This window comes from Triturus cristatus, chromosome 8 (genome assembly GCF_964204655.1).
Source record: "Triturus cristatus chromosome 8, aTriCri1.1, whole genome shotgun sequence".
Classification (NCBI taxonomy): domain Eukaryota; kingdom Metazoa; phylum Chordata; class Amphibia; order Caudata; family Salamandridae; genus Triturus; species Triturus cristatus.
In genome coordinates, this window is record NC_140591.1 from 980,107,125 (window position 1) to 980,130,995 (window position 23,871).

Genomic DNA, 23,871 nt, shown 5'->3' on the forward strand with positions numbered 1-23,871 from the left:
CAGTGGCAAAGTGAGCAAGGGACCCACATCTGGGCATACTTTGCCAACTTAGGGCAAAAAAGGCAAACACAATGAGAGGATGGGCTCGAGCTCACTGAGCCACTGGATTCATGATAGCCTTGCTGATAAGGGGTGAAACTCCAAAACCTGTCCCAGGATGCTTGTTTCTGGTCCAGGGATGAACTGGCTTAGCAGTTCAGGCCAGACTGTTCCCATGAGGAACAGGGTCAAGACTGATTTGAATATGGCTGGGTCTAAACTGGGGTGGTATGGTAAGCAAAAGAACTATGGATTTAACCCAGATCTCTTGACTGGGGGTGCATTTTTGATTTGTTCTGTATTTCGTCCATCATTTGTGTGTCTTTTGTTTGTGGGAAAAATAGTCTTCTTGCCCTAAAAAACAACTCAAACAGTCCGTTGGAGAAGAAAATCGACTAGCAAACCTCTTTTTGTATACTTAGCTGCTTCTCAAGCATGCAAGTTATTTGAGTGGTGCGTTGCCGATAAGCACTACATTGGCACCGTCACAGTCGGAAGCCTTGTAAGCGAGCCCAAAGCCTTGCGCGTTCGCTAACTGACTGAGATTATTATGGTGCTTGCTTGCAAGCACCAAAAGAATTCTCAAGCGCAATTGAAATAAAAACCTCTACTTTGTGCCGGGAAGGTGGAATTCAGGAACTCAGCCACGGAGTGCCCGAATTCCGCAAACTCCATGAGTGGAGCAGAGTTTTCCACGGGTCCTACCAATAAGTAGCAGATGCTACTGTTACCAACTGTAGTGATACTCTGTTCATTGACCTCTGAAGCTCAGAGACTAAATTGGCCCTACAGAAATTCAAGCACTTGACTATCCGAGGTGAAACATTATATCAGCACATAGAGAAACTAGAGGTTTAGATGGAGATGGTCCATCATAGATCAAAAGGGAATGGAGTGTGTGAATTGTGAAGTACCCAACGTACCATTCCTAGATTGTGAGCAGATATTTCTCATGTACTGCTGAGATTCAGCGAGGAACACTTTTGCTGTACAATGGTGAAGCCAGTAACACAGGCGGATTTATTATTGTTCATGTAATGTTGTTAACAAACTAATCACATCATGTGGGTCAGAGGAAATACACCTAGAACAGCCTATCTCTCAAGTATTGATTTTTACTTACCTTGCAGCTGTGGCATTTTGATGAAGCGTACCTGTAAGCTATAGCTTCTTCAGAAGCAAAGGCAACATTTAACATAAAATCAGAAAAGTGGATGTTAGCTTGAATTGCATTTTGAAATACTTGTTGACCACTATCCGGGGAACTATTGAAGCAGTTAAAGCTATACAAAGACCTGTTTGTTTAGAACACAAAACTGAATCTGATGTCACCTACTTCCTGTAGGCTGTTTCTAAATTGGATCACCAGTGCCCATTTCATCAGTGCAATTTTTTATAGAAATCTTCTTACTCGGTCAGATGTGAAAATCTTGTTACCTGCTCATTGAGCAATCAACTTAGGATAGATGATTTGCACGTCAGTGGTCTTTGTTGTAATTCACTCACCCAGATACTCAAGGGCCTTTTTATCAAAGCTTACATCCATTGCTGTCCCAATTTATTGACAAATACAGTATAGCATATCATAGCAAAGTAAGTATTGGGTGTTAATGTATTATTTGATGATCTAAAAAATGTAAACTCTGAATAGGACAAAGGAAGTGGAATTACAGTATGAAAACAAGCATTGACAAAGTCAAGAGATCTGGCAGTTCTTATTTTGTTTTGTCTTGTTTTTTGCATAACTTCATTGTTAGAGAATATGCTGGGCCCTCATCAATCTAAAAACAATATCATTTGCTTCAGGCAAGAATTGTTTGTGTCTACAGAAAACTGCACATTAACATAGTACTCCCTGGCACTGAAGGGAACAACCACAGACTAATGGATGAAGTCTGACTGAAACTCCTATAAGTAACTATGTTATACATATAATTTTCGTAAAATCCGAACGTGTTGGCTAAAACAGACATGAATAAGAGAATCAGTGTAGCATTGGCTGCAAGCTTCATGACTTTGAGCTAGAAGACATCCACTCTACTGAGAAAAGCACTATAACTGAATTCAAAAGACATTCTTAGGTATCAAGTATCAGAGATGGCTGAAGTGGCATTGAGCATTCCTTATCCAATTAATCCATAAACTTTGATCAGGCTCCAGTCACATCCTGCTTAATGAACACAGCGTTTTTTCACTAATTGATCTCCATGACAGATTTCCTTGCAAGAGAGTGGAGGAAGTTGTGACTCATACTAAGGTTAAGAATTTTCCAGGGCAACCTAGGAAACACTTTTTCAGTCCTAATCTAGGTACCAATAAGTTAAGATGACTTCTTGAATGCATCCCATTTCATGCTCTGTTCTTTATCAAGAAGCATGAATACTATATGAAAGGGATAATTGACTGGTTCCATCATTCCAAATCTCTGGTCACTTAGAGACTGATTTAGAGTGTGGCAGACAGGTACTCCATCACAAATGTGACTGATATCCTTCACCCCTTATTACACGTGCATTATATCCTAATATACTTGTAAAAAGGCACAGGGGATATTCGTCACGTTTGTGATCCGCCAGACTCTAAATTAGGCCTTTAGTATTCAGAAAACCTGAACATCACAAGTCAGGCATGCTGCCAATACACACTAGCAATTCAATCTGGATGCCCACAAGGACTCTACAGCTCTCTTTGAGAGATTCACATGCAGCTGGGACCTAAACATATCCAGCTCCTTCTAGTGGATTTTCAGTGCCAAATTGTATTCTCATGAAGGAATATATTACAGGCCTGTGCTTATTCTGATAATATATTAATCAAAATTCCATTCAGAAGCAGTAGAGTGTAAGAAAACTTTAATGATGCTTTGGGGATCTCTTTTAATGCATGTTATCTATTTTAATATCTACCACAAAAGAGACAAGCAATGTTCCATACTGTGTGCCGTAATATCTTGAAGGCAATGTTAACTCTAGTGCCATGTAAATAACTCAGATCAGATGTTTTACACTAGAAAGGTACCCTGTGTGTTCTCTAAAGATTATGACGTAGACTTTTATTGTGTGGGGATAAGTCTGAGATTTGATGAGGTGGTGTGTAGTTTGTTTTACAGTTTGGTGAAGTATTCAGCACCATATCTATGCCAGCCACTAACATTATTGGTATGTGTTGGAAATCAGGTCTCCTCTCCTTCCCCTGGGGTCACAGCTGCTCCATCTCTAGCTTCTATCCAGGCCCTCAGCGCCTTTTGAAGCTCATCCTTTTTGATCAGGCCTTTGTGTTGCTTCACCGAGTAGGTTTCTAAAGCTTCCAACTCAAACCCCATTACTGCAGATGGAGCTGCTGGCTCTACAGAATGAGACAAGATTTTTGAGTGAATTCAACAGAAATCGCTAATAAGAAAAAAAAGGATTTGGTTTTTATCTGTACGTGGGTAGTAGTGTACGTCAAATTACTGTCAAGTATTGCACAACACAAGTCCTATCCTCACTACTGATCACCCATATTAGAGATCAGGTCTCTAGTTGGCAGAGGTATGCACCCTGTCCAAGTAGGAACCACAATTCTAGTCAGGGTAAGTTATTCATACACTTAAATCTGCCCGTGCTCACCTTCTATTAGCTTGCCACAGAGCAGTCAAGCTTAACATAATAGGCAATGGGTAAAGCAGTTTTGCCAATGTGGATACAGTAATACTGTGAAAACACCACACAAATAGACTCAACAATGTGCTTTGAAAATAGTATCTCTTTTACTCTTCAAAACAAGATAAAAATGATAAAAATCTAATTAAAGCATTTCAAGTCAAGAATACTTCAAGTATGTCCAATGCTGAAAGAGCTCTTGCTCTTTCAGTAGTTACTTTGCGGTTATGCTAGAGAATTGACAGCCATCCCCACTGTAGATCGAGAATAGACTTTCTCACATGGTCAGCGCGATGCAATGCTTTCAAAGTTTTACAGTTAAATTGAAATTTCAAGTTTTAAGGAGACTGATCTACTTGCTCCGTTTGGGGACACCCGAAAGAGAGCTGGTGGGCAGCAGCAACCTCAAAAGTCACAGAGTGTACAGTACCTTTCACAGGGGTCTGCAGCACTGTCAGCGGCCTTGGGATCCGGACCCCCATTGGTGGAGTCTTCCCTTACTGGCTTGGAGTAACGGAGTGCATACGCCCGTCATTCCTTGATGCGTGAAGAGTGCGCAGGGTCACGCAGGACTGCCCTCTGGAGCTGCGGCTTCAGCTAAGCTGACAAGCGCGATAGTCTACACTTGAGAAGGCAGATACGGTGGATCTTGATCAGTGCACCGGGCTGATGCATGTGAATGCCCAAAAGCAGCTGCCGACACTCTGCTAAGGCCCTGGGCTGGTTGAAGGCAAGACAGGCAGAGACAGACTCTGGATTTGCAGAGCCTATCAGTGGTCATTTGTGCGAATGAAATCTTTGGTGGTCCTGAGATTTCCTGAACAGGAAGCAAGCCAACAAGCCCTGGGATTTACTGAGGTTGCAAAAGGTTGTAGAGAACAGGTCCAGTCCTTCCCACTGCTTAGGTCAGAGGCAGCAGGCCAACACAACAGAGCAGGGAGCAAAGTGGTAGTCCCTCCTGTAGTCCAGCAATCAGCAGGCTACAGGCCAACCAGGCAAAGCAGTTAGCAAAGTGGCAGACTTTCATGTAGTACAGCTCCTCTTCTTGGCAGAGTCTCTTGGGGACACCAAAGTGAACTAGTGAGAGGGGGTCATAGACCCAATACTTATACCTAAATGTGTCCGTGAAGGGGAGGTGACTAAAAAGCAAAGCCTTTGTGGTGCATAAGTCTCCTTTCAGCCCAGCTCTGTCTGCCACTCTATCTGTGGGGGGTAAATCAGTGTTTTGTGTGAGGGCAGGCCACTATCTATTCAGGTCTACGTGTCAGCTCCTCCCCTCCCTCATACCAAGGATGACCCATCCGCATGTAGATGCAGCTGAGTGTCTTGTACTTGTGGCTGTATAGGGGGAATGCTCAAAGTGTAACTGTCACCCTACCCCAGATGTGTAATGGAGACGGGCTGTAAGGCACACATGAGAGCTAAGAGCAAAGAAATTTCCACTTTCTGAAAGTGGCATTTCATGATTAGTAATACCAGATCCAACTTTACCACTAAAGAGGATTTGTCATTACTGATCCGATGATACAGAACATAAAACAGCTACTCTGCAATAAGGAATTACACTTAAGAAGGGTATTTAAGGAATTCACAGTGTTAATCTATGGGAGGAGCAGGTCTCACAGTAGTGAAAACGAACTTGAAATGAAAATGAAATGAAATGAAAATTGGTTTTTGTAGAGCGCGTGTTTGCCTTGGCGTCTTAGCGCTTGCTGCCACTACGTCAAGACAAGAGAAACGTACGATATTGTGGGGATACATGTGAATAGCCAAGTTTTTAGTCCCTTTCTAAACTGTAGCAAATCACTTTGCATTCTAAGATGCAAAGGCATAGTATTCCAAAACTTAGGAGCCAGGTGTCGAAAACTTCTGCCACCCCACTTCAGCGTCCTTACTTTTGGAACCATTAGCAGGTGGGCTGTCGCAGAATGCAGACTTCTCAGTGGGGTGTACCGTTTGCAGTATTGACCTATCTGTGAAGGTCCCAACCTACTTGGGTAGTTGTCACTACCAGGACATGTAAAACATAATGGTACATGTCCTCCCTTTTTCTTACACAACACCCTGTATTTAGGGCTCCCTAGGCCCTACCTTAAGGGTGACTGATATGTAATAAAAGGGGCGTTTAAGACTTGGCAAGAAGTTGGCAGTAAACTGCACCGGCAGGCCCCGCAGTGGCAGGTCTGAGTCAGGTTTGAAAGGCTTCTTCTGTGGGTGGCACAACCAGTGCTGCAGACCCACTAGTAGCATTTGGTTTACAGCCCCTGGGTGTATGGTATACTACTTTACTAGGGACTTTACTGGCGACTTATAAGTGAACCAAATCTGCCAATTGTGGATAAACCAACTGTTATCACATTTTAAATACAGAGCACATGCATTTTAAATACAGAGCACATGCACTTTACCACTGGTCTAAAGCTATCAAAAAACAAAGTCAAAAACAGAGGAGAAGGGAGGCAAAAGTCTGGGGCAACCCTGCAAAAGGGTCGCTTCCAACAGTATGAAAAAGTGATAGTTTTTTGTGGCACTATGTTGTTTCTTTTCTTTGACTTAAACCCAGCTCTCTTATCAGAAATTAAAACGATAATGACAATAATAATATTTTTACAGCTACTACGATTACTAATAATATTACTGCTGCTACTTAATATCATTATTATTATTATCATTATTATTATTAATAATAATAATAATTTTTAAAAAACATAAAAATAATAATACTATTGTTTTTATTATTATCATTATTATTTTCATATGGGCCCTGAGCATGAACTTACTGTTGGTTCTTGCAATCTAGAAACCAGGCATAACATTTTGAAGGTTATAAGCTCTGAGACTGGCAGCCATGTTATGTTATGTTATGTTATTTAGGATTTCTATAGCGCACGGCTACTCCATTGGAGTGTCCCGGCGCTTTTTATTGGCAGCTTGAAAACATAAAATCATAACACAGAAAGACAAAAGAAAGACAGCAAAACTGAGGAAGAAAGCATGCTAAGAGGCAAAGAGCCAAGTTTTAAGGCCCTTCCTAAAGGTCAGCAAATTAGACGTGCTACGTACAGACAATGGCAAAGCATTCCAAAGCTGCGATGCCTTCAGCTTGAAGGAACGACCCCCTACGCGGGCCCTCTTTACTCGAGGGACCACCGCAAGGAAGAGAGATTCGGATCGCAAAGATCGAGCCGGGCGATAAAAAGTAAGCCTCCCTTGCAGATATATCGCGCCCGAGGCATAGAGAGCCTTATGAGCCAGCGTCAACGCCTTGAAGACTATCCGCTTCCGGATAGGCAGCCAGTGCAGCGACTGCAGAAGGCCAGACACTCTGGCTCGCCTATGAAGGCCGAAGATAGCCCGAGCAGCCGAGTTCTGGACCACCTGAAGGCGCTGTAACAGATACTCCGGAAGACCCAGATATAGGACATTAGAATAGTCCAATCTGGAGCCAATTAAGGCCTGCACAGTGATCCTCCTGTGCTCTTCTGAAAGCAAAGGAAGAAACTTCCGGAGCATCTTCAGGAGGCCAAAACATGTCCCCGTAAGACCGACGATCTGAGATCTCAGCGTCAGACCATTGTCGATCTTAATTCCCAAATTTTTTGCCTGCTGGGAGGAATGTGCAGGAGGAAACATATTAGTCGGCCACCATTCCTGCCAATCTGGATCAGAGGTACAACTAAAAAAGAGTACCTCAGACTTATCTGAGTTGCATTTGAGGCTGTTCAGCTGGAACCATTTGAAAACAGCCCCAAGGCACTCACGAATACTCTCTCCGTCAAACTCCTCACCTTTCCCACACGTAAAGAGGAGCTGAGTATCATCGGCATAGGATACGATCTGGGCCCCCAAGGACTCTGCCAGAGCGGCCAATGGAGTCATAAAGATGTTAAAAAGAGTCGGACTCAACACAGAGCCCTGAGGGACTCCGACTCCAAAAAGGCGGCATCACGGCAGAGCTTGGGGAGACCCAGACCGTTTGTCGACGGTCCGCTAAGAATGATCTAAACCAGCTGAGCACCGTCCCCCTCAGACCGATCTCATGAAGTCTGATGAGGAGACCCTCGTGGGGGACGGTGTCAAAGGCCGCCGACAAATCAAGCATGACAAGCATAGCTCTACCTCCTGAATCCAGTGCCTCCTTAATGGCTTCAGACACCTCCAAAAGCGCCGTCTCGGTGCGTAAAATTGGGGCGGAAGCCAGATTGAGTAGGATGAAGCAGATCGTTGGTTTCCAAAAATCCAGAGAGCACGGTGTGCACGTGCTTCTCCACAATTTTAGCCAGCGCAGGAAGAAGAGAGATTGGCCTATAATTGGCCAACGCCTCAGGGTCTAGGCCAGGCTTCTTGAGGAGGGGATCACCATCGCCTGCTTCCAAGCCTGCGGGAGCACCCCCTCACACAAAGAGAGATTCAAGAGTGGATTTGCCAAGGGATTTACAACCGCCGCCATCTTCGCCAAAAATTTGACAGGGCATGGGTCAAGAGGCGACCCAGATTTAAGATTGACCATCAATGACGATGCAGCTGAAATAGGCGGAAAATCGGCCAAGATGAACTCCTCAGGAGCCGATAAAACTGGCTCATCCGCAAAACTGAGGCACGCTTCCACCATCCTTGAGGGAAAGGAGTCCTGAATCAACTTTATCTTAGCTGTAAAGAAGTTGGCAAGAGCAGAAACCCACGACTCAGTGGGCGCGGCCTGGGTTACATTAGACCGTGGAGTCGTGAACTCCCTCACAATGGTGAAAATCTCCTTGCAGGAATTGGAGGCAGCCTCTATTCTCCTGGCAAAATAACCCTTTTTCTCAAGGAGGATATCACGATGGTATGTTTTAATCGTGGTCCTATACAGCAGCCTGGCCGCCGGGTCATAATGTGAGCGCCACGCCCTCTCATCCACCTTGCACTGCCGGCGAGAAGCTGACAGTGCTTCCGTAAACCAAGGGGCAGAGACCCGCTTTGATGTTGCTCGGGGTGTCCTCACAGGGGCGAGATCATCTAGCCTGTCCATCAGCCACGCCTGCAGAGACTCGAGGTCCCGTTCCAAATCGCCCGAAAAGGGGCAAGGATGATCAAGAGAAGCCTGAGCTAGCATCTCTGGGGTCACCCGATGGAATGCCCTCACTCCTAGTCCCTGCTGTCTAAAAACGGTACTAGAGGGTTTCTCCAAGCCTGGCACATAAAATTTGGCCAATCTATGATCAGACCAAAGCACCGGTAAAAGTTCTAACCCCTCTAAGGGGAGCGTCGAGAAAACCTGATCCAGGGTATGGCCCCTATCGTGTGTTGGGCCGGAGAGGTGAGGGACAAGGCCTAGAGGGGCCGTAATATCGATCAATTTAATCACCTCAGGGTCCTCTCCCTCATCCATATGAAAGTTAAAATCTCCAGCCAACACACAATGCTCCGCTCTTAAGGCCAGCAACGAGATAGCTGACTGCAGCTCCTCGAAGAAGGAGCCAGCCGGTCCAGGGGGTCTATAAACCAGCAGCCCTTTAAGAGCTTGGTGGGCGGCCAGTACGATAGAAAAGGCGAGGGATTCCGAGCCTGTGATGGCATCCATAGGGATAATGGAACAGGCGGCAAGTTTATTCACTACAAGTGCCACACCACCACCCCTCCCCTCCAGCCTATCTTGCCTAAAAATATTATAATCAGGAGGAATTGCTATGGCGATATCAGGATTGGACAAATCCCCAAGCCATGTCTCTGTCAACATCAGGCAAAGAGGTTGTTCCGTAACAATGAGATCAAAGATCTCCTGAGCATGTCTGGGCACAGATCTGGTATTTAAAAGCATGCAAATATGCTTCACATTGCCCGCTCCCGTATTCAGTTGGATAGACGGGACAGTATCTGGTGTCCAGCCACAGGCCGGGCAGCGCCTCTTACCCCTGAAACGGCCAGGAAAGACTGTATGGCAAGCGCCCGATACCTTTTGCAAGGAGCGCAGCTCCTGCGGCGAATAACATACTATCCTATCAGCACCACTCCTAATCCTACAGAGCTAACCCCACCCGCCGCTCCGACGCCTCCAAGACGCTGACGGGCGCAGACGGGCAGGACTCTGGCAAGACTCAGGCACAGCGAGGGCGCACCCGCTGCGCGATCCCGCTGCGCGCAGAGGACTGATTTAAGTAGGGCTGCCAGGTGAGGTGCGAACCGCCCCACAAGGGCACTCAATATGGCGCTGGGAAAGCGTCACTACCCCTCCCAAGATGGCGCCCAAACAAAGATCGAGACTAAGCTCCTAAACCCTCAGAACCAGACCCGCTAAGCAGCAGTGAGCAGACCAATTATATGCAGGTAAGGGGACAGCTACCCCACTAAAAACAGGGCAAATGGAAATAAAATAAAAATAAATAACAAACGGGTACTTTAAAAACAAGCGCGCTTCAAACACAGCGCTAAATGCACTGCCAAGCAGGACATACATGATGCTGACCACAGCACTCTGCACTCATTGGACCTGTTTCTAAGGATTTCCTGGCTGGCCAAGGTATATGACTTTGCAATAATTAAGCCATGCTTAAACTGCTGCCTCACCTAAAAGGGCACATTTTTGGAGAGATAAGTGGCAGAATGGGTTTATGTTTATTGATTTGGAAGAAACAGTTCTTTGCAGATGCACTAACTTCAGGTTTGAGTAAAACAAGGGACTTGAGTTATTTTTTACCTTGTATGCATGTGTGAAGTGTAGGCCAGATATGGCAGTAATTTATAAAGCAGAAAGAGGAGGGCTACTTTACAACTAAAGATGATAAACACAGTTTCAGATTGATTTAAGCCTAAGGTCCAGATCTATATGACGCAAGTGAAATTTGAAGGTCTTTGCCAGTGGTTCATGTGTGCATACCTTCCATATACATGTATCTTCTGCACATGATTGTATGAATACTTGATGATGTTTGACCAGATTGAACATGGATAGCAGATATATGTGAAAAAGAAAGAGCAACCCAACCATAATGAGATATCCTGATGACAGATGATAAAGGCCTAATTTTGACCAGTTGTACATGATGACTCGTGAAGGAATGGAACCATTTAACCCCTTCAGTGCCCATGACGAGCTGGACTCGTCATGGGCCGCGGTGGCGCTGTGCCCATGACGAGTCCAGCTCGTCATAGACCCCGCCCGCTAATGCAACGGCCGGCACTGGGCGGGGAAAGGGGCGGGCACTGAAGGGGTTAATGCTTTCCTTTGAGGCTCTCACAATGTCAGACAGGCATTCAAGAAGGACGCCTTGACTCTTTGGGTCGAATGCTGCACATAGGTCTCCATCACTAACAGGGATGCAGCTCTCTCATCAACAAACACCAGGGTATCTTCATAAAATCTGAGTTTGGAAGTTTCAGTACGACAAAGTGGACTAAAACTCAATTGAATGGGAGATGGGATTGAATTAAGGTTTTAAAACGGAAGTTGTTGAACTACTACCTTCTCCAGAAGTCAAGGTACAAACATGGTGGCAGCTAGCTGAGTCATAGGGGTACAGGTTGAGCTAGTGTGTTCGTACTACGAGGGTTCAGGAACAAGAGCCTTCTGAATGGATGGATTAATCAGAATCCAGCATCATTCTGCTACACAGACACCCCAAAAAAGCCCACCCACTGCTCTCTAGCTACCAATCTGGAAATCTTCCCCCAAACAATTTGTCTAAGGACCTACCCACTCAGTGAGCCTCTTACTCTGTGCCTTTTTCAGCTCAAGAGAGCTTCTGAAAGACACTGCCCTATCACATATACTTTGAGGGGGCCACTTGTTATACACTTCAAAATCATACTGGCAGGAAACCACCAAGAACCTTAAACATTCCTCAAAAGTGGTCTATAAAAAAGTTCATTGCTCTACATTTCCCAGGCAATTTCACCACACAGGACCCCACCTCACTAATATCTCAATAAAATCCATTTGCAGTAATTTCTCCATCATGCTCTGTTCAATAAACCCATTAAGGAATTTAAGATACTCCTTCAAGAACAGAAATGCCAGGGCCCATATTATTGTTAGGGCGCATTGCTCTGGTCTGTACCACGGTGCACCTTTAATTGAGAGCCACAGGCACAGACCAGGTCAGTATGGTATTTCACACTGAATGAATGACACAAACCCACACCTGTACTGAGAACAGTGTATTAAGGAAAGGTGGACAAAAAGCTGGTTCTCCTTTCACTGTGCAGGTGGCACTATAGACTGTTAAGTCTCTGTTGAACTATGAAGTTGCACTATTGTTAGAGCTCCTAACGTAGGTCAGTGGTAAGCGCCAATACTCCTTCATGTTTAGGTACAAGAACACTTATCACTAGCTCGGAAGATCCAATACTGGTTATGCTAATCCAAGAATAACACATTTAAAGCCTTATGAAAGACTCACAGCAAGTCCCATTGTAAAAGTTTCAGGACAAAGTGTCCATACACTGCTCACTTTCTCCCTCAGACAAAGCCTAGTGCTCTGTTTCACTAGACCCATCAAAATAAAATAAATATGATTTAGGCCCTGTCTCCACATCCAATCAATACAATACTGTCTAACATTCAGAGGAGCCTACAAGTGCCAATTTGACTCAAAAGACAGACCTTTTTTCTCAAAAAGACACACAAATGTGGCTCTATGAGACCCAGACTGAGTCACTAAATTACTTCCGTCCCCAACATCATGTAATGGTCGACTGTAGGAAATTCCTGTTATCCTAATAGATGAACATAACCCTTCATTGCTTTATACTCATTCTAGGACTTAGGTCATTGTCAAAATCTATGACATGTAGAGGAGGAACACTTGGTCTAGTTTCAATAAATTGAGCATGGGCAATGCACAGCTGCTTTCTTCCATCCTGGGATGTTGAGTAGAAGTCATGCCTTCACTGATAAACCACAAAAAGGATGTACCCCTCTAGTTCCTTGGGTACTGCCTGAGGGAGAGGCTGTCTTTTGGGTTGTAGATGTGGACGTTGTTAAGTACAGCAGTTTCTGATCTGTGACCACTAATTGTAGAGAAGAAAACTACGCCCCACTGAGCTGTCATGCGACCCTAGTGTTGTTGTAATTGAAATTGGGTAGGCCAAGTTGGGACTTCGGGGCCTCTGATGAGACCTTTCAGACAAGTTATATTTGTTTTCCACCTAAAGTGGCTACCGTGAACTGTGGGGTCCAGAGAAATTAAGAGGAAGCACTGCCTAAGGATTTAGATGAAATTTGTCTATCCAGTTTTCCCTTCGGTGTTTTAGCTCATATTCCTTCTATGCTTTGTGCATTGCTTCTACATCTTGTTTCATGATCAAACTACAAAGCAAATTTAGGTAGTAAGATGAATCTAGACTTAGCCATGCCTATTTGTATGCATTTCTCAACCATAGTTTTAAACTTAAATTGCCTTATAACTCTAAAATGCTCCTGGTTGCTCCCAGACTAAGTTTAAAGACTTGGAATCTTTGTTACAGAATATGACATTGAAAGGTAATCAGATGAATTTGGCTTTTTTTCAACTGATATGAGACCGATAATGTTGCCAGTGTTGAATTTTTTTTTATTTAATCTCAAAATGTGTTTTTCTTTCTTTAATTTTAGATGTGGCAGTTGTAGACATGAGCGATGTTGGCAGACAGCCGTCACTCTTCTATCACCTTGGAGTGCGTGAAAGCTTTGATATGGCAAATAATGTTATTGTCTACCATGACACAGATCCTGACACAGCTCAGTCACTTAAGGTGAGATAAACTTTCTTTGCACTTTATGATGAGCACATAAAAATGTCAAAGCAATAGTATTTTTCGTTTACAAGTTTCCCAAAGAAATTGCCGAAGCAACATTAGTGTTGCTGTTGATATTGACTCGAGGCAAGTCAATCTTTCGGGACATCGCAAGATCAAGTTCATAATTCACATCTTTTAAAGTACCTTTTTTCCAGGAGGGTTCCTAAAAGGAACGGATCTTCCTTTTTAACATAATACTGGTGGATTCATAAGTTTATATGACCATGCCCAACATTTCTGTAATTATTGAGCTAGAAACAAAGAATTATAAAAGAGTCATATCTATGATGCACACAAATATGGACACAGTCCTATAAATGCCCATTTAGAGATGTGTTTCTTGGAGCATGAGACTATCCAGACCATGGCGCAAAGCGGAGCACCGCCACACTGTTTACCCTGCCATTAAATCCATTGACATTCCAGACATGGAGGGACATTGTCTTTTGTGAACACATGCATACTCATGGATCAGGTACAGAGGTCAGTGTAAGGTGACAAGTCTCTTAAAGTAGTGGAAGGCAGTCTTTGTGGAGCTGGGTCCGGTGGTCAATCACTTCAATCACTTTGGGCCTTGGGATGGATTTCCTCAGAGTCTGAGGAGTCACTTACTCCAGAGTTCAGCCTCCGACACCTAAGAGACTTCTGTCGACCTCCACAATTGTCTGCGCTGATTGAGGCATTCGGCTTGTCTGATGATCCCCAGGGGAGAGTTTGATTGTTAAGGTGGCCTCTGCTCCATTGCCTAGTCCCAGGCAGGCTCCAGGTATTCAAAGAAGAGGAATATAGAGGCATATTTCACCTTGAGCTTCACTGAATATAGAAGCATGTATTGGTTCTTGAGGACCCAGAGTTTTTGCTTAATCTTGTCATAAGGTTTCCTCATAAGTTTTATGTTCTGGGTGTTGTCCGGGAATATCATGACATGTTGTGATTGAAATCCAAACTCCCCTAGACTCTGGCCTTTCGCATAATGGTGTCTCTGACCCTATTATTATGGATCTTTGCTACCAGGGGCCGTGGAAGTACCGGAGGGAGATTTCTGTATCAGGGCTCTGTTGGTGCATTCAATAATGAGTTAGGGGGACAATTGACCTGCAGGAATTCAGGATGAGATCCATTGCACGTGAAAGGCCTCTAGAGCAGTGCCCTCAGCCCCTTCTCTGAATCCCACAAAGTGTAGGTTGCAGCGCCTTACCCTGATTTCTGCATCCTCCACACATTCTTCCATAGTTTTTGAGGTTGCTGAGAAACAGGAAACTGTTGACGAGAGCTCACGCAACTTTTCTTTCAGCTCCTAAATGCGGTCCTCTGTCTCAGTGACTTTGTCTGCTAACTCAAGATCTTGATGTAACAAGGAGATTACAGTACCAACCTCCCCTATTTTAGATTCAAGAATGGAGCAAGAGGTTTGGATGGCTTAGAGGATAGTCTCAATGTTCTAAGCCCCAGGAGGAAAGAAGGTCACTGTGAATGAGAGGAGCCATCACGGGGCACCAACGGCAGGGCCGTAAATTCGTCAATTTTGCATTGGGAATGTGAAAGTTGTGACATGGCACAGTCCATGACACAAGAATATGCTGGAAACTGCTGCCACAGAGCATAGGCCGGGTAAGGAGTTGTGTTTCAGGTGAGAAAAGCCATGTCGCCCCTTCAGTGGGTTTTGCAGGCCCTCTCAACCTAGCGGATCTAGGCTGATTATCTTCCTTATTGGGGGCCCGAATCGCTTGCGGCGCTGAATCACCAGAGCGGGCAGCACAAGCTGCCAGGGATGTGCACCAGATCTGCAGGAGGCGCGGTGAGGGCCGTTGCAGTCTGCTGGTCATTGGGCCAATAGTCTTTGACCACTCTCAATGTCCACCCTAAATCACCAGAAAGAGAGAACAACACCTGTAGAGGGCTCTCTGGTTCTGCTGCATGCCCCAAGCTGCTGAGTAGTGGGGGAGGAAAGGGCTTGTGGAGTGAGACCACCTAACACCTTTCAGTGGCCCTGAAGTTCTGGTGTTGGGCTCAGGTCTCAGGTGCCAATATGTGACAGGGGGTAGGAGGGTCCTCATGGGTTCCAAGTCTTAGGTCAAGGGTGGGGAGGGGGTAGAAAGCCCAGCCCTGGGACTCTAATGAACCGTGCCACAGGGCAGTCCTTAAGGTATTCCTGGGCCACACAGACCGACTCTGACTTGGCTGCAACTATCCTGGTCATTCTTGCCTGCCAGAGCACTCCCTTAGGGTTCTTCACCCTCCAGGTTGACAGGCCCTTAGGGGGTAGGAGAGCCATATTCGGGTCAACTGCTCCAGTGATTCAAGGCCTGGCAACCGCAAGGAACTCCTGGCCAGTCCGGTCATAGTAGTCGTCCAGCCGCCAATTTGCTTCCTCGACTGCCAAACCTCCGTCTGCACCGACCCAGATAAGGTCCAAACCTGGCAAGTAGGGGTTCCCTGTGCTCATCGTCTTAGTAGCTGCAACAGGTGATCCATGGGGACCCGGTCAGCACCCAGGATTCTTATTCCTCTGGCAAGGAAGCAGGAGCTCACACAGGAGCATCCTCCATTTTGGCCCACTTCCTTTAGAGACACTGTGATGCCCCCCTAAATGCAAGTCATTAAGGAGGTACAACCATGTTAACGGTTAGGAAAATAAGCTAGGGAATCAGATGTAGGAGCTTTACATAGTAGAGTAATCCATTTACAAATCTGGATCAATGGACTGCGGTGTACACCACCGATCAAAGTAGCCCTATCAGACCCAGACACTGGACATCTTTAACACTGCAAATCATTACCTCAATGCTGAACAGCAAATGACTATGTACATAGCAGAAAATAGAATAATCAAGACAGCTAACTATAGAAATCTGTGTCCAGCCAACCACATGACCCATGTTGGAATCCATGAAGCCTGGCTTAGTTTTTAAGACTGACTAAGGCAATCAATAGTAACGCCTATTAGTTACAGAACTATGAATCTCTAATGAAGTGTTAATAAGTAACATACTGAATTGAAATATTATACATCTATAACCGGAGAATATTTACTTCTCAATCCTCCAGATTCCTGGCTAGTTTTGATATCAGGTGTGCCCCAAGTGTCCCATGAGCATGTTTGTCAAAACTTAACAGAATGACCAAGGATCAAGCATATTTTGAGCTCTCCGACACTGCCTCTTGCTCATCTCCTCATTCACCTTCTATGTACCTCATTCTCCTTTGTTTGTCTACTCAATCAGCTGGTCTCATGACCATTCAGTCCTGGATTCAGTACCTGTATCACAGTTTGTAGAATATAAAAGTTATCAAAGACTCTCAGGGAAGAGAGATGTGCCACTCACAAGGTAATACATCCTCCATGGCAGACCGTGGGTATAACTGATAAGGAGACAAAGATAATTGGACAGCTACAAGTCAAAAGGCATCCCTAGATAGCAGTGGTTACACCTAAAAATAATATTGTGTTGCAGGTTTCCAAACTGTGAAGCATTTCTGCATCCAAGAGCAGAAACCTGACCAAATTCCATAAAAGTCATAGGAAATGGAGCTCTAAGTCTGAGCAATTTGGAACTACAAGGGTACGATGGAGAATTTTTAAAACTTTATGTGGATCTTGTGGCCACGGATTAAATGAGCTATTGTGTGGAATGCAAATATATTGAGTTTCTTTCTTCATTGTTTTGTTACATTATGATTACACTTTCAATAACTCATTGACAGCGGCTAAAGACCCCTATAAATAGAATGGCCAACATCGGTGTTTCATGACATTCTTTCTTCTCTTGGCTTTAGGTGCTAATATTAATTCTTGGTCCTTTGCTTTAGTTGGAAAACCTGTATATAAATTGATATGCTTAGGTGGTTTGAGACCAATTCCTGATATTCCATGCTCATTATTTTCTTTATCAATCGACTCCAGTACTTGTTGTGAATTCCCATCTCTAGACCTTATGTGGAGTCCTCAGTCCTACAGTACCCAAATCTGGAGTGGTGGGGCTAACATCCTTTGAGGACTGACAGACACATTGCAATGAAATTAACTCACCACTATAAATGGAAGATCTTGAACCATTTACTTTTGGTAAAACGTTAAAATGCTTTGATGCAGTGTGTTGAAATATGGAAGCAACTTGAGTAGAACACTGTTTTAATGGAAAATCCCTTTCCTAGAGAAAAAGGGGTCTTTCAGTGTGCAGTCACATTCACAGCGACTGCAGCCTAATTTGCATTGGCTCTTGAATGCCTTTCATGGACACCTAACGAAGGCAGGTGCCAGTCAAATAAGTATGCTCAAAAGAGTCTCTACGAGCTCCAAGGCGTTTAATATTAACCGTCTACCTTTCTGGGCGTGCATTGCAGGGCATTGATTATTTTGAGCCCAAAAATAATATCACTTAAATTTAGTGAGGTGGGGAGTATAGAGGACGCATTTTATAAGGGATATCAGTTTGTTGCAAAGGGTCCGTCCAAATAAAGATCTTGCCCTCTTGTATCAACGAGCCTGCAGTGGTGGCCAGCAAAGGCAAGCGCTATGGGGTGGGGCATGGTGCGGCGGGGGGAGCTCACAGAGGACAGAATAGGTAATATTTATTTATTTATTTATACCTAGTCCGTTGTCTGTCTACTTCACCCCACTCCCACCCTGCCCCGCCCCACCGCCTCACCACGGTTACCTGTGCCGGCCACCTCTGCGAGTCTGGAGTCTGCCACAGTATAGGATCAGTGAGTAATCAATGTACCGTCGACCTCTGTGCTTTATTTTCCCGCACTTCCCCACGAAGCCTTTAAATGATAGAAAAAAGAGAATTGGCTTGTGCATTCCATCCCATTCTCCATCTTTTGTAGAACAAAATAAAAGCTTATTTTGCAATTTCTTTGCTGGAACTTTTACTGGGCAAAATATAAAAACCGAATCTGCACTGATGTTATCGTTAAACCATGTTATAGGGATGTTGTATGGGATTTTTTACACTGTATGAAACAAAATGATTAAAAAGGTAAACATGACTGAAGATCTTTATGTGTAGAAAGAGGGTGGTGTTTGTCACATATCACACAGCAAGAATAAATCTCAAGCTAGAGTTTGGGTAGGCTAGGGTGATTAATTAATCTCGCACATTTGTTGCAATTTCTCATGGGAATAATTGCATTAAGCCAAAGGTGACTTGGTTCTAGCATGCTGCTGCTTCCATGAACAGTCTATATAAATTGCTTTGTAAACGTTCATAATTATTATGTTGCAATTCCCTCTCCCGAGATTATTTCTTCTGCTTTACCTCACTATTTATTTCACTTTTTATTTATTTTATTGTGTAGTCCACAAAAAATGCAATACATTTATAATAAAGAGACATATAAAATGTAAATAGTCTGTAAATTATTTTAACAAAATCATGCCAGTAAAAGAAAGCCGAGTTTGAAGTAAACTAGGAGACAGACAGATGCACGCACACACATATATAATTTTAGTAAAATTAAAAGTTCTTGGCTGAACCCAGACCTAAAAAAAACAACAAACAGAGAGATAAATTAGTTCTACAATACAATTGCAAGCCTATGGCAGGAAGATATTTGTATAAATGGGCCCTTTTTATTTTAATACAATGGTTATAGCCATAAACATGACTCAATTCTAGTCAAATCCTTTAACCATCTTGTAAAGCACAGCCTACACACGTTTAAAATCAATAAAGTCAAGATTAGAGCTAAGCATCTGGCAGCGACTTTGAAAGCTAGTTAGCGAGCTAAAAATGATTCGTCAGTATTTTCATGTAGATATTATACTCCAACAAATCAGTCACTATTTTTCCAGGATAACCACATCTGCAAGATTTGCCCCGAGCCAGAACATACTCTGGGACTTATTTATGAGGCCCTTATGTCGCCGACGCAGCGGTGGCGTAAAAAATGCGACACACTATGACATATTTAGAGAGTGACACATCTAGGCAGATGCGTCACTTTGTAAACCCCTGAGCCACATTATACCTGCGACAGGTATAATGTGTGCAGGGTGGGCTTTCTGGCAGAGATAAGGCTTGTAGAAGTGTTGCAGTGAGATGCAGAGACAGAATATCGAGTAAAAAATATCAAATTGCACAAATATCGTGTCAAAAATATCGTGGGTCAGGAATATCGACAGACAAATTCTTGTGGTCAAGAATATCGATTTTAGGTAAGTATTATTGATTTAAATTTGTTTTAGAAGTTATTAAAAAAAATATATTTTTATTTTGCGTTTTTAGTTCTGTAGCGTGTTGTTGGTTTATAGGGTAATAAGGTGGGAAGTAATTTAATGATATACAATTTATTGATTATTTTTAGTAGTTATTAATTTTTTTAATTAGAATTTTGCGTTTTAGTTCCTTAGCGGGTTGTGGGTTTATAGGGGAATAGGGTGGGAAACATTTTAATTATATTACATTTATTGAATACTTTTTATTGATTAATATTTGTTTAATTAAGAGGTTATAGTATTAAATGTGTAGATTAATGTATTATTAGTTATTTAATAGTTAATTTTAATTATTTAATTGGTAATTAATTATGGTAATTGTGTAATTATTTTAGGTGTTTTGTGGTGTTTATAGGTGAAAATGGAGGGAAGGGTGGTAAGTAATTTATTTTTAATTGATGAATTAATATATAGTTAATTAATTCATAGTAATTAATTATGGTAATTGTGTTATTAATTTTAGATGTGTGTTGTGGTGTTTATAGGTGTAAATGGTGGGAAGGGTGGGAAGTAATTCTTTTTTTATTGATGAATTATTAATTAGTTGTTAATTTAAATTAATTGATCAGTAATTAATTATGGTAATTGTGTAATTAATGTTAGGTGTGTTGTGAATATTATAGTGTTAAGGAATGTGTACTCAATGAATGTTTATTATTTTTTTATTGATAATATTTTTTAATTCATTATTAGTTATGTTAATTATGGAAATACATTTAAATACGAATGTTAAAGTCTTTTTTATTGGTGTGGTGTTATAGGGTAGGAAATAAAATAGACACATTTATGTTTTAAATAATTTGTTTGCTTGTTAATATTTGCTCCTGTCAAATAAATATTGTTTATAAATGTATTTCTCAATTTATTTTATATAGTATGTGTACCTTTTTGTTTTATGTAATTAATATTGTAATAAGTGTTCTTTTTAAATGTTTATTATATTTAATTGTATATTTTTAAAATAGTGTTTATTTATTTTTGCGATTATTTTTTTTTCAATTGTTTAAATGTTATTAGTAATTTTTGTTTCTCTGCTGTCCAACACTTTCCCTACTGTTGCACTCATTGGAGTGGGAATAGTAATTTTTACCCCTCCGCTGTCCAGCACTTTCCCTACTGTTGCACTCACTGGGGTGGGAATAGTCATTTTTACCTCTCCGCTATCCAATACTTTCCCTACTGTTGCATTCACTGAAGTGGGAATAGTAATTTTTACACCTCCGCTATCCAATACTTTCCCTACTATTGCACTCACTGGAGTGGGAATAGTAATTTTTACCCCTCCGCTATCCAAAACCTTCCCTACAGTTGCACTCACTGGAGTGGGAATAGTAATTTTTACCCCTCCGCTATCCAGCACATTCCCTACTTTTGATCCCATTGGAGTGGGAATAGAAATTTTTACCCCTCCGCTATCCAGCATTTTCCCTACTGTTGCACTCACTGGAGTGGATATAGTAATTTTTACCCCTCCGCTATCCAGCACATTCCCTACTTTTGATCCCATTGGAGTGGGAATAGAAATTTTTACCCCTCCGCTATCCAGCATTTTCCCTACTGTTGCACTCACTGGAGTGGATATAGTAATTTTTACCCCTCCGCTATCCAGCACTTTCCCTACTGTTGCACTCACTGGAGACGGAATAGTAATTATTACCCCTCTGCTATCCAATACTTTCCCTACTGTTTCACTCGCTGGAGTGGGAATTGTAATTCTTAACCCTCCGCTATCCAGCACTTTCCCTACTGTTGCAATCACAGGAGTGGGAATAGTAATGTTTACCCCTCTGCTATCTAACACTTTACCTACTGTTTCACTCGCTGGAGTGGGAATTGTAATTTTTACCCCTTTGCTATCCAGCACTTTCCCTACTGTTGCAATCACTGGAGTGGGAATAGTAATGTTTACCTCTCTGCTATCCAGCACTTTCCCTACTGTTGCACTCTTTGGAGTGGCAACAGTAATTTTTGCCCCTCCGCTATACAGCACCTTCCCTACTGTTGCACTCACTGGAGTGGAAAAAGTAATTTTACCCCTCTGCTAGCCAACATTTTCCCTACTGTTGCACTTACTGAGTTGGAATAGTAAATTTAATTCTTCTGCTATCCAACATTTACCCTACTTTTGCACGCACTGGAGTGGGAATAATACATTTTACCCCTTCGCTATCCAACACTTTCCCTACTGTTGCACTCTTTGGAGTGTGAATAGTAATTTTTACCCCTCCGCTATCCAACACTTTACCTATTGTTGTATTCACTGGAGTTGGAATAGTCAATTTAATGATTCCGCTACCTAACATTTTCCCTAGTGTTGTATTTATTGTATTGGGAAAGGTATGTTTTTTTAATAGTTTAATGTCTTAATTCATTATTAATAATTTTAATTTTAAATTATTGATATATGTATATATTGTATTTTTCTATAATTTAAAAGTGAAAAAATTAAATAAAGATAAAGGTAATAAATGATTTTAAAGTTAATATTTGTATATGTGTAAATTATTATGTTTGTGTGTTTAAATGTTTTTCAATTAAGTTTATTTTTATATTTTGTTAAGATGTATATCACATTCAATTTATTTTGTTAAAGATAATATTGATATTTTATATATTCAATATATATTATTTTATTTATATTTTTAAATCAATATTTTTACATCTATATTTTTTATTTCAATATTTTTGAGTATAGAAGGTCGATATTTTTGCATTCTATATTTTTTTTTGGATAATTTCAACATCTATATTTTATACTTCGATAATTTGTCAGGGAACCGGCGTAAGGGGTGACACAGGCCTTTTCACATGGGGCTTACCCCATGTGAAATGACACATTGCTGGAGTCCTGGCACATCCATGGTGCCGCAAGGAGCCCCTGAATTTTTTTGATTATTTCCGCATTCTCCCAAACCTGCACTCTTTACTAGTCTACCTCTGATTTAATGCAGATTTAAATGTTCACTTTCCATTTTTTAAGTTCCTTGGGTTTCAATTGTGGAGTAACATTAGCTACTTAGAGAGCTATCAGTGACAACAATTCATGTGAACTTAAAGATGATTATTTTTCATGAAAAACTGCATGTCCCATTAATATACTTGGTTGGTTATCTACTTTTCAAGGGATATCTTCCTTCCGAGTGGATTGAGTAGCAGCTACGCTGTTACTATGTATACAAAGTCCTTTAGTAAATACTTCAAGGACCACAGTTGTAATTTGTGCTCTTATGTAATTAGTTGTTTGACTAGGCGTTCTCTATGGAAAATAAAACATTTTGTATTGTGAACTACATAGCAAAAATCAGAAAATGAGAACTATCTACCTGGGGTTTGTTAGGTATGTGTTCATCAGCTATGCGAGGCAAAATGTAATTATTGGAGGGTAACGAAGACAAGAGTTTAAGTCAGTAATGATTTGGCAATCCTTGGCTGGCTAAATTTCTGTTGAATTTTCAATTAAATTATCATTCTTATTTAATGATTGTTTTTGCTATAACTGACTCAGCATCATTCAAGCAACTTATTGTCGAGAGTTTTTGAGTAGAAGTTATCAACTACTCCCAAGTTTCAAACTCACATATGAAATCCTCAATAACTACCCTGTTAACAGAAGAGTCATTTTCATCAGTAACCTTAGAGATGACATTTGGTTTACAGATTGCTGAATAATTACTGCCAAAGTAACCCAAAAATATTTGCTTTTTTTTTACTGCCTGAGCCTCTTGTGCCTCAGACAGGACTGAGATTGTCTCTTACTTTAAGATTTGTATTTTACCATTATGGGCCAGATTCCGATCTCGCTCGGAAAGCCCTACGGCCGAATGACTCGTGCTCCTGGGCTCCAAGCGCCAGAGTACGATGCAGGCACGTGCTGCCGGACTCGGGTCGCTCAGAGTCCCATTGAGGTCTATGGGAGCCTGATGTACCTTGCGTACATTGGCTCCCATACAGAAAAAAGGTATGTTGCGGAAAAGGGCACCCCCTGTCGCGGGGACACCTCGGTGCCCTCCGCACCGTGCATGCATGTGTCGGGGGGCCCTTGGGTCCCCCCCGTGACCAACTCATAAGGCTACTGGTGAAGTGGGACCGCTACAGCTCCCTGAAGTCTGCCTCCCAAAGCTTTTTCGATTCGGAGGCATCGAGTCGATCCGGCTGGTCGACGTGCGCATCGTACTTGGTCGCTCAGAAATCGGACCCTTTAGCCTGTACGTGTCG

The 23,871-nt window shown here is 42.4% G+C and overlaps 1 protein-coding gene across 1 annotated transcript in view; it reads left to right on the forward strand.

Moving 5' to 3' along the window:
- Window positions 1-23,871, forward strand: part of MAP3K15 (mitogen-activated protein kinase kinase kinase 15) — a 1,172,574-nt gene that overhangs the window by 280,525 nt on the left and 868,178 nt on the right. Inside the window, exon 2 of the mRNA XM_085622522.1 lies at window positions 13,252-13,391. Coding sequence (XP_085478648.1) covers window positions 13,252-13,391 — 140 coding nt within the window. The remainder of the gene's footprint in view (window positions 1-13,251; window positions 13,392-23,871) is intronic.